An 11278-nucleotide genomic window follows, 5' to 3' on the forward strand; every position below is an offset into this window, starting at 1 on the left:
GCATGGGTCCCGCTTATTCACATGGTAACCACCAGGCACCTTTTTAGATGGGACAAAGAGTTCTATCCTCCGCAGTTTTCATCGCTCCCTGTCATCTCCCTGACCCAGAGGGGTCGGTCATCATCTAACAACTCCCATTTTTTCTGCCTGCCTGGCCCACATAGGGAACTGGGTCTGAGGCAGATGGAGCTCATCCAGCTCTATCATCATTTTGGCCCCATAATTCCATGTGTCCAAGAGACTATGATTGTAAAATCCCACTCCCTCCTGTTTGGAAAATTCTGCGTGTCTGAAATTCGTTGCGTCTGAGCTGGGGTGTGATGTCTCTGTTACCTAGCAGTTCTGCCTTGACTCCCAGGCATCTGAGCCCTCTCACAGAGACTCCCCTTCTGCAGATGAGGTAGGGGGAGGGGCCTCCACTGATAGGGCCTCCACTGATAGAAAGTGAAGGAAGTGAGGCTGGAGGCTCCCCAGTTGCATCTGCTCTGCCCCTCCCATCCCTGCCTCCAGTGTGGTCCCGGAACAGCAAGCCTGTGCACACCACCATCCTGAACCCCCACATCCACCTGATGGGGGACGAGTCGGCCTGCATTGCCTACATCCGCATCACGCAGTACCTGGATGCAGGCGGCATTCCCCGCACTGCCCAGTCAGAGGAGACCCGCGTCTGGCACCGCAGGGATGGCAAATGGCAGATTGTCCACTTCCACAGATCCGGGGCACCCTCTGTCCTCCCCCAGTAAGAATCCTTCCTTCCTGCTCCCCCCAGGGTGTTCTAAGGGAATGTGTGTATTGTGGGGTGGTGGCCTGGAGCAGGGCCATGTCTCTGAAGCTGGCTGCTGGCTTCTGCCTCTGAAAGGCTGCAGAGGAGGGTGGGAGGACCCCAGGAGGGAGACCATGGGCCTGCAGAGTCCAGGGGCTGAACTGGACCAGAGCACTGGGAGGAAGTGTGGACTCCATCAAAGGTGGTGGGTGGGCTCCCTCAGAGGTTCTGCAAGCCCACGTCTGCACTGTGTCTTACAGTTGAAGGACCAGGCTGGGATCGCTGCGTTGCTGTGTCGCAGGGATCCTCTCCTTGTTCGTGGAATATGCTGCTGGTTCTCCCACTTGGATCTTGCTGGAATTCTCCCCATCACGTTTCCCACCACTACCACTGTCAATTCTGCGCCTGCATCGAAAAAACCTGCTGTTCACAAAGCCATCACGACTTCAGAGCACAACCCCAGCTCTCGCTCTCCGCTCTCCCTCTGCCAGGGTGGGGCTTCCTCAGGCCCTGGTGTTCAGGGTGCTGGCCCCAGGGACCCCCAACCGCCCCCTAGCTGTTGTTGGCCTAGTCTGCCCTTGGCTGAAGGCAGAAAAGCCCCAGCTGTGTCTTCAGGGAGAAGGAGGGGTGTGGGCTGAGGGTATCTCCTCTTCCGGGGTCCCTGGGGAAGGGCCAATGAACACCCCAAGTCTCCAGAGCCAAACTTCCTGGTGGGAGAGGATAAGAGAGGAGCAGATGCTAGAAGCACCCCCTTCCTCAAACTTCTTCCTGATCCCCTCCCCTCACGGTGGTCTGCAGACCTGACCCCTCAGTGTGGGCAGCCCCACACCTCAGGTGTCCCCACTTGCTGCCTTCCTCCTTTTGGAGAAGTTCACCTCCAACGCTAACCCACCACTAGCCCTCCCATCATCCCTAGAGAATTCTGGCTTCGTCCTGTCTGAGAGGGGATCTGGTTGTGTTTCAGGGTCAAAAGAAAGCAACATTTGGGTATCACTTCTACTTGGACCGCATGCCTTTTTATAGCCAAAATTCTGTGTTTCGTAAATGGATTTCGCGTTAATGGATATTTATGTAATAACTAGACTTTTCGAATTATTGTGAGAAGGGTTGAACTGGGAAGGGGGGTGGGAAGAGGGGTGAGGGGTAGTTTTTATTCTGTTCTAGATTTTTTTCTTTTTTTTTTTTTTCCTCCTTTTTTTTTTTTTTTTTTTTTTGGTCATTTCTGCGGTGGACCTTGTCACCTGTGCTATTTTGAGGCCAAGGTGGGCTCAGTCCAGGGAGCATGATCTCTCTGCCCTTCTGGTCCAAGGTGAGCCAATGCAGGCTTTCCTCCTAGGATGCGGGAGCATCTGATGCCAGTGTGACTAGGAGATGGCAGGGCAGGAGGCAAGGAGGTTGTCAGGATGGAAACATCCAGGCTTGGCTTTGCTTCTCTCTCAAACTCGGGTCCTACGACTGCACTTCCCAGGATTTCATCCCATCTGTCTGTGCTGCCCCCATGCTTCCGGGGGCCCAGGAACAAGTGTCCTCACTGCCTCTCTCCCCGTGGCATCTGGTGGCCAAAGCAGAGCCCTGGAAACATCTACTCTCCACGCCTCATCTTGAACCTCGGGCTCTCCTCTCTGCTCACTTTTCCTCTCTCCCGCCCTCTTCCCCTGGGACTGACTCTGGTATGGAATGTCTTGGCACATCCACGAGGATCTACTGTCTGCACTGTTCTCTTTGCATGACTTTATATGCAGTAAGTATGTTAAAAACAAAAACGAAAAGAAGAAAAACAGCAAAATCAATCTACATGTTTTGGACAAAATAATAATCATAATAATAGAGGTTGTATTCTCAGTGTCCGACTCGGGATTATGTTGCTGCCTCTCCGTGCTTCTGGCCTCTGTGTGGCCGTGTTTTGCCAGCATGAGATACTGTCCCCTCTGGAGGATTTTAGGGGAGGAAGAGCCACATCCCCAGGGTTTTGGAGGAGGCTCTATTTCCCCCACCCTTCTGGGTGTTAGTAGGAGCAGAACTGGTGGGGTCATTTAATCCAGAATTTTCTGCTTTCCCCATCATAAGCTGTCTGCTGGATTCCTTTTTCAGTCCTGCTGCTCAGGGACAGGTGAGATAGGCTGGGCTGCAAGCCAGGAAACTGGCTGCCCAGGCCTCCTGTTTCCAAGCTGGTCCATCACTGGCCTCTGCAAGTTCCTCTGCAGAGACCCTGATGCCCAGGCATAAAGGTGGGCTTTTGGCCTGCCCCAGACCCAAAGGGCTTCTCAGTACTGTCCAGTGATCCTACTGTCCCAGCAGCAAAACCACCTGTCTCTCTGTGCATTGCCAGCCCTGATGGTGTGTCCTTCACCAGTTACCAAGCAAGGTCTGGTCCCTTCTTCAGCCTCCATTTTCCCATTGGCTAAAAGGGTTGAGTGTTCCCACTCAGGCTGATGGAGGATCACACAGATGGTGACATGAGGCCCATCTTGCCTGTGAGAACTTCCAGGCTTCCTCCATGACTGGCCTCCAACTTGCTTCTGAGCCCGGCCAGTCCCACCCTCTGCCCTGCTGGCCCCTTGGTCCCCTCTTTGGTGCCATCTGCTGCTCATCAGCAATGGCTGCAGGGGAAAGAGAAGTGGTAGGAGGGTTAGGAGGCTTCCATTCCCAGCTCTGACCAGACTTGCGGTGCAACCTTGGGCACGTCCTTTCCCTCTCTGGACCTCGGTTTCCCTACAAGAGGAAACTGAGCTGAAGGACCCCAATGTCCTACCTTTCATTGGCTGACACACCTCCTGCCCACCATGTGCCTCTTCAAATGCCAGAGACATGGAGGCAGGTCCCTGCCTCAGGCTGAGATGGCCCCCACTGTGAATGTGGGTGGGTGACCACCTGGTGTAGACTCCAAAGCACCAGGGTGACCCTGAGGCAGCAGGTGGGGTAAACTGGCAGACAAAGCTTCTCAGAGTCCACCCTCACCAGATTCTATGCTCCTCCCAAACACCCTTTAGATGAAAAAAAAAAAAATCCAAACCCAAGCCAAAACCCAGGCTCCAGCATGCAAATATGTTTACAGGAAAGCATTCTCCTGGGTCTGTGCCCACCATGGCTCGTCCCCCACCCCAGCCTCCAGTCTCCCTTCAAAGGGAGACCCTTTGGGGGATGTGTTTGACAGACTCCCCATGCTGGTTTCTTTGTTATTATTTGTTTGGGGTTCTGTTTTTAGTTCTTTATTTTCTTTTTTTAAACGAATATGTGGCTGTGAACTTGAATGACCACTGCTCAAACTTTCTGCTACTGGGGGGGGGGGGGCGGGGAGGGAAAAAGGGGGGTCTGTTTTATTCTTGGTGTTTTCAGTGCAATAAATAGCTACAAACTTCTGTGCATTCCATGTCTCCCTGTCTTGGCCAAGCACCATGTGCTAAGAGGTGTTCCTTCTCTGTCACAGATTCTCCTGTTGCAAAAGAAAAGTCTCAGTCTTCATTCTGTTGGACCAGCTTAGGTTACACGCTCAAGGTTGAGTCAATCACTCAGTGTGGACTCCCCCTACCATTTACCCAGAGCCAGGGATGGAATCAGTTTCCTATCAGGCTCTTGGGGTACCCTTAACAAGAGCAAGAGGGTAGGTATGGGTTCCCACAAACAACCAAGAGGTAAAGTCTCCCTCAGGGATTCCCAGGCAAGAATTTTCCCCCACAGGCCCTGACTTTCCTTGTAGGATGAAGAATCCCACCCTTCTTTTCCCTTAGCCTAGCCTCATAGACAAGCCCCCGGCCTCAGAGCACCTGGCGAGCTCTCTCTGCAGGTCTGTCTGGAGAATGGCGGCATGAGAGGCGGAAAGGCCTTTTAACCTATAGTTTGTGGGCCAGCATCTGGCACAGGGGCCTTGGGCTGGGGAGCTGGATGCCAGGAGAGGCCCCAGTGGCTGCACGGAAGTTCTCTGAGCCCAAACTGCTTGCCCGTGGCTGGGCTGGAACAGGGCGGCAATGCAGTGGCTTCATAGCTTCTCAGCCCATGGTGGAGTGGCCAATCATCTTGGATACTGACACAAGATTCTTGGTGCTAGTCTCAGGCCAGTCTCAGGCAAACCAGGCAAGTTGGTCATCCTAAGCCATGCCATTCCCAGAGGTCTGCACAAACAGGGCCAAGGGGGTGTGCCTACTGGAGCCCACAGTTTCCTCTAGACTGTGCTCCAGGTTCCTGGGAGTCCAGAGTCCCCACACCAGCTGCTTTCCAGGTCTGTACTGGCTGCTCAAGCGTGGGTGGCTAGGGGGAGTGTGTACAGGGAGTGTGTTTCTTGCACACATGTGAGGATCTCCACAGCAAGAGCACAGGTTAAGGCTGAGAGGAGCAAGAGGGACCTGGGGACTTCTCTTCACACCTTGTCCTGGAGCTCACAAACTTGAGAGATGACTCTTTCCAGCTCTATCTTCACAGCCTGGGCTCTTCCCCTTGGGCAATGCAAAGGGCTTGAGGGCTCAGGCTGCTGTTGCAGACACAAACCATCAGGTGGCAGCACAGGAGCGAGTCAGATGGTCCTCTGCCTCTGTGTCTATCCCACTTTAGGAGGGCCCAGATGACCTCCAGAGACAGATCGCATTTAACTTTCAAGAAATATCCGCTCCACTGGGCACGGTAGACATGTCTGTGAACCCAGTTACTTGGGACCCTAAGGTAGTGTGCTGTAAGTTTGAAGTCATCCTGGGCAACTTAGCACGACCCTGTCTCAAAATAAAATAGAAAGAGCTGGGAATGTCGTACAATGTCCCTGGGTTTAATCCCCAGTACCACTCAAAATGCTGTGCTCATCTCACAGGAGCATGATGCTCTGTGGTTCACAGTGTGCTTATCCAATACCTCTTGTCCCAGTCACGACAATCCTATTTCGAAGATGAAGACAACAAAGCTCAGAAGCAAAGAGACTTCTTCTCACAAGACCGTGAGGCAGGACTCACCCAGCCTACTAACGCAGAGGCACAGTGCTCTGCTCCCCCCAGGGGCTTTCCTTGCCTGGTAGGGGTGTTTTCATGACTCTGGACACCAGCAAATAGTGACTGGGATTCTTAGAAACTCCCCTACCTTTCACCTTCAGTCCCCTTCCACATACCGCCTCATCTCTCCGTTGTCTACCCCCTAAAATCCACACTGCAGGTTAAGACCCTCTAAGGCTTCCATGACATGTTCTATCCTTTCTCCTCTGTCCTCTCAATCTGTAGCACATCCCTGTACGGTGGGCACTACCATTCTCTTCATTCCATAACTAAGGAGACTGTCAAAGGGTGAGGAAGCTGCTCAAGATGGCCCTGGCATAAGAGGGGAAAGGGAGATTTGGACTCTGAGCCACAGTTAACACCTGCTTCCCTGAGGTATGCTAGAGCCACACTGGGCTCTGAGGAAGGATCAGGGATAAGCTAGATGTGTCTCCTGTCTCCCAGAAATCCCCGACACCATCACAGACAGCGAGAGCCATGTAGAGAACAAAAATTCAGGGCAGGCTTGGATGGGGGCTGGACCTAGAGGTGCAAAGCATGGGGAACCTGGAGGAAGGAGGCCAGAGAGGGTGACAGGAGTGAGGGAGAGGCTTTGTGGGGGTGCTTGTGGGATGAGATATGGGCAAAGTGTGGAGGTCAGAGCAAAAGTCGAGGGCCCAAAAATGAGGTGGGAGGGATGAAAACCAGCTTAAGAGGAGCCAGAAGTATCCGAGGCTGGGAGAGAGCCCCAAATCCACCATGATGTGGTTGTCCTTTTCCAGAACATGGTGAGTCTCCAGCAATGGAAATGGCCTTTCTCAGACCTGGATTGTAGTAAATCTTCCAGGAAACATCCTCCAGTAGGTGCTGGGAGTGTCTGCATAGCACCTGTGGACAGGTGGAGCAGGTCCAGTTCTGTGGAATATTCCCCTCTCCTTGTCCTGCCTTCCAGGACAAGCCTACCCTCCCTCTGCACCTGGACCTGCCAAGGTCTCAGAGCCTACTTCCCTAAGGCAGCCTGGCCCAGGTGGATGAAGCTACAGGTGGGGTACCCCTTCCCACCCAGCCAAAAGGGTTGACCTTAGGTGAGTTACATCTCCTCTATGGGTTTCAGTTCCTCATTATAACTATTCCTTTGAAACTGTGCTCCTCAAATGTGGGAATGGGTCTGGCAGCAGAAGATTCATCCAGGGAGTTTGCTAAAAATAAAGATGTTTCAGACCCTATCCTCAGAGATGAGAACACATCACGCTGGGCAGGAGTCCAGGCAGCTGTTGTTTCAGTAAGCTCCCAGGTTAGGGAGTCCTGCATACAGCACCCTTCCCCTGGTTCCCACAGTCACACCGGGAGCCCATACATGCAGTTATCAGGAAGCCTCACCCCAGGCTCCCCACTTCCCCATCCTCCTCCTGACTCAGCTAGATCAATATTGACCATTGGCCCTTCCCCTGCCTCTAAACTCCTGCCAACCCAAGCCCAGAAGCTCTCTGAGACCCTGACCATGGTCAGCAGAGTCAAGGTCAAAGCAAGCTGAGGGTTCAGACAGTTTTGTCGCTGTGCCCACACTTACCTTGCGCTGCCCGCTCTTCCTCTTCCACCGGGTTCCTACTGGTTTGGCCTGGGCAAACCAGCTCACTGGGGAAACCAACAGGGCTTGTCCTGCTGAAGAAATCGAACTACTTTCCCACTAGGTGGCGCCAATTCCAAATCCATCTCTGAAGAAGTGGGTGCTGCTCCCTTGCCAGGTCCCAAGACATGGTCCTTCCAGAAGGCTGAAAGGGTGGGTCAAGGCCAAGGGTTCATTTGAGTCACCTCTCTCCCCGAGGCATCGGTGGAACCCACTGTTCCTGTTCAACCCTTTGGTTACACAGAAGGGGATGCTGAGGCCCAGCGACCAAGGAGCCTTGCCACAGTGCTGAGGAGCCCTGGGCCTCACTGGGCCCCTCCCTGGCTCCAGACACATTAGTCCCTCACCTCCGTCTCCCTGGGCTGGTTGGGGATGGGAACTGAGCTCTTTTTTTATTTTTTTTTATTTTTTATTTTTTTTTTTCACCTGTCTAAGGAACAGCTTGCTAATGAGAACCATCCCATCTTGAGGGTTTCTACCAGTTAAGCTTTGCGTTTAAGCACGTTGATCATTTAAAAAAATATGTGTCCAGTACTATCTCATTTAATCCCCTGCAAGGAGACAACTATTCTCTCTGCTTTACATCTGAGGATGCTGGGATTCAGAGGGGTGAAGTAGTAGATTCATTCAGATGGGTTGTAGAACCACAGTTTGGCTCTGACCAGGGGATGTCCAAGTTTGCCTTGGCTCCAACTCCTGACAACTCCCTGGGGTTGCAGCTCACAGATGCTGTGGACATTAGCGGGAAAAGGCTTTTTTTCTCCCAAACAAGAAGTGATCCAGGATGGAGATGCTGGAGGAGACCAGAGGGGGCCAGCTGCTGCTCTGTCCTGCGGGAAGCAGCCAGGGCAGCAGGAAGTCAGGCGGAGATGAGCTGGGGGGATGCTGGCCAAGGATCCTTGGCAGGCAGGCAGTCCTGGAAGCCCTTCCAGGGCAGGACCAGCGTCAGCAAGGCCTCAGTCCCCAGAGGGAGTGGCCTGGAGCTAAAGAAGCCAAACTTTCCATGAGCCACCAGCAAAAAATGAGTCTGGAGAGAGTGGCCACCACAGACCCTGAGGCCGCACAACCCAGGGTCACATGAGATTCAGAGGGGCCTGAAGCTGTCTTAACTCTTTGCTGGTCGTCCCCAGAGCCACCAGAGTTCTGTGTTTGATTTGACACTCCCTCATACAGAGCTGTGAGAGACCAGGGAAGTCCAGGCTCTGTTCTGGAAGAGTAGGTGGTGGGACTGAGACCATGGACACAAATGGGTTCCTTTAATCAATAGATGTATGTCGTGTGCCACCAAGACCCAGGTCAGTGCAGAGGCCCAGAGCATCGTCCCAACCCCGTATGAGATTGCTACAGAGGAGGAAAAAGAAAACTCTGAAGAAAATACAGTTTAGAGAAGTGAAGTGACTCCTCTGGATCGCAGGGCTCAGGAGGGGGGAGCCGGGGCGGGCCTCGGTCTGTGTGGCTGGACTGCCTGAACCCTCTGCACCATCTCCTGGGCTCTGCGTTCCGAGGAGTGTCAGAAGAGTCTTAACACACAGAGAGAAGAGGCATTGTCTCTGAAGGATGTGACCACACTTTTCAGGCAGGGTTGGGCTGTCAGGACTCGCCAGATGTAGGACTGAGTCAGACCCTCTGAAGGTTCTAGGAATCCACAGCTGGTTGGAAACTGAGGAAAGCTATGCAGGAGGGTGTCTTCAGGAGGCACCTAAAAGGAGGGCTGGCATCCCTGTGGATGGATGGGAAGACATGGGGTCAGGAAGGAGGCAGGATAGCCTGGGCCTGCTCAGGGTATAGTGCGGACTTGAACCTGACAGAGTAGTGGAAGGGAATCCAGGGGGTGGAGCCTGCAGAGGACCAAACACTATAAGGTAACTAGAGTGACTCCTGTGTCTGTTGACCATCGCTTGAACTTGGGAATATGGCTGTCCCCAGTGGTGTGGTAAGGAGCCCCTCATTCTCCTCTTCCCCCGTTCCCTCCATGTTTGCACTCAGAGATCAGAAGCTGCAAGCAACTGCAGATAGTCCAGAGTCTCATCTCAGTGTTTCCGGGAACCCAAGGGAGTCCTGGAAGAAAAGTGCAGGACCCCAATGCACCCTCTGCCACACCCAAGGCCTCCCTGCCAGCCTCCCAAGTACAGGACCCACGGACACAGAAATGAACTGAGACGAGCAGATGACCACATCGGGTGGAAAGCCCTGGCACCTGGGCTCCAGTCCAGCACATTCTCGTGTGGGACCTCGGGCAAGCTCTGCCCTCTGGGCTGCCCACCCCCACGTCTGCAGAGCAGTCAGCCTGCAGAGAGGACTGCAGGCAGAGTGGAGCCGTGCTACTCGCCATCTTTTGAAGTAGTTGTCACCGTTCAAATTGGGAAATTTCTCACAAAATCCCAGACTTCAGCAACTCTTAAAAAGTCAGGAGATCTGTGAGAGAAAGCCTCCCTTAAGAGAGGCCTGCTGCCTTCCCTACTTCCCCACAGTCCCCCCGCCCCGCCGCCACTCCCTCCTGTGTCTCCAAGGGTCAGTTGCCAGTTTTTCTCCCACTCATACCAACAACTTTTCTTGCTCAGACTTCTGACTGACCCTCTGGGCCCTTGGGATGGCCACCTGCCAGGACATTCTAGGATTCTAGACCGGGGTCCTATTATGGACAGAGCTAATGTTTCCCCAGTCAGTCCCCTCGAGAGCCAGGGCCTGGCTGGGGTCTGTTGGGGTCTGTCCCTCAGTCAGGGAGACCTGGAATAAGTAAAGGGCCTGGGTCGGTGGGACCTGGATGGGCACAGACAGAAGATGGCAAGGATGGCAGAAGAAGAGTGGAGGGGCGGGAAGAGCTGTCTGAAAGCAGCGAAAATGGAAAAAGCAGGACGGAGTAAGGACTGGGCCAGGGAAGGCCCGTATGAGAGCTTCAGGCTCAGGGCTGGGACGGCACAGAGAGGAGGGGAGGCCAGAGGAGCTAAGGGGAGGTGGGCAGGAAAACTGGCGGGACCCAGAGTCTCCAAGACCCTCCAACCTCAACTGCCTGGGAGCAGTGCCTCCTCCCCAGGAGCATAGCGCTAGGTGTGGGAAGAATGCTTGTGAAGTTCATTCCCAGCAAATTAGCAAATTGGTCCCTTTCCCCTACCTGAACAAGGAGCCTTGAACGAAGAGGGATGGGAGGGGCCTTGGAAATTTATTAGTATCCAAAATACACAGCCCCTTCCTTTCCATCCGTCAAGACTTGCGGACACCGGGGCCTCGCATTTGCAAGGCCTGGGGTCCCTTCACATGGCAAGGCCCTACCTAGACAGGATGGGCAGCACCAGGAGATTCTTCCCTGGGAATGAACCCCTAGGCTTCTCCCAAGTCTGGTCTTCTAGCTTCAGAAGGGCAGAGGGGGCGCCGCAGAGGGAAAGAAGGCAGCTGTAGGGGGTGATGTCTGGGAACCCTGATCTGTGGCTCACCCAGGGTGGGAGGAGTCTCTTCCCCGCCCTGGGCCTCAGTTTGTCCATATGTATTACATGGCACTATGTAGTTTCTAGGGGCCCAGAGTTCACCTTCCTGCCTCAGCTCCCTGCAACCCCCAGCGCTGCCACAGAGAAGGGCAGAGCAAGTGTCAGAAGCCAGGAAAGCTGGAAGGGAGGTGTTGAGCCTCAGTCTCCTCATATGTCCAGCGGGAGCTGAAGTGCCCTGTGTGGCTGGCCTCATACTCTCAGTGGTAAGGAGACATGGAAACGAAGATGACCTCATTTGGTATTTATTAACAATCAACCAATGGACCACAGATGGCTGGGGAGATTCCAGGAGAGATAGGGCACAAGGGCTGGCTGTAGCTACACGGGGCACCTGCCCCGTGGGAGTGCCATGGGCTTGAAACCTGCTCGGCATGCCTGTACATCTCATTTCCCAGGGACCCACAGCTCCAGGACTGCCCACTGCCCTCATGCCTGCCCTGGAGCAGAGTGGGTGGCA

The 11278-nt window shown here is 53.9% G+C and overlaps 1 protein-coding gene across 2 annotated transcripts in view; it reads left to right on the top strand.

The window, feature by feature from the left end:
* Positions 1 to 1762, top strand: part of CAMK2A (calcium/calmodulin dependent protein kinase II alpha) — a 59919-nt gene extending 58157 nt beyond the window's left edge. For both annotated transcript variants that reach the window (XM_079145986.1, XM_079145985.1), the window contains 2 exons: positions 511 to 739; positions 1024 to 1762. In XM_079145986.1, coding sequence (XP_079002112.1) covers positions 511 to 739; positions 1024 to 1027 — 233 coding nt within the window. In that variant the 3' untranslated portion in view covers positions 1028 to 1762. The remainder of the gene's footprint in view (positions 1 to 510; positions 740 to 1023) is intronic.
* Positions 1763 to 11278: the final 9516 nt, after the last annotated feature.

Source organism: Sciurus vulgaris, assembly GCF_902686455.1.
Source record: "Sciurus vulgaris genome assembly, chromosome: 6".
Taxonomy (NCBI): Eukaryota; Metazoa; Chordata; class Mammalia; order Rodentia; family Sciuridae; genus Sciurus; species Sciurus vulgaris.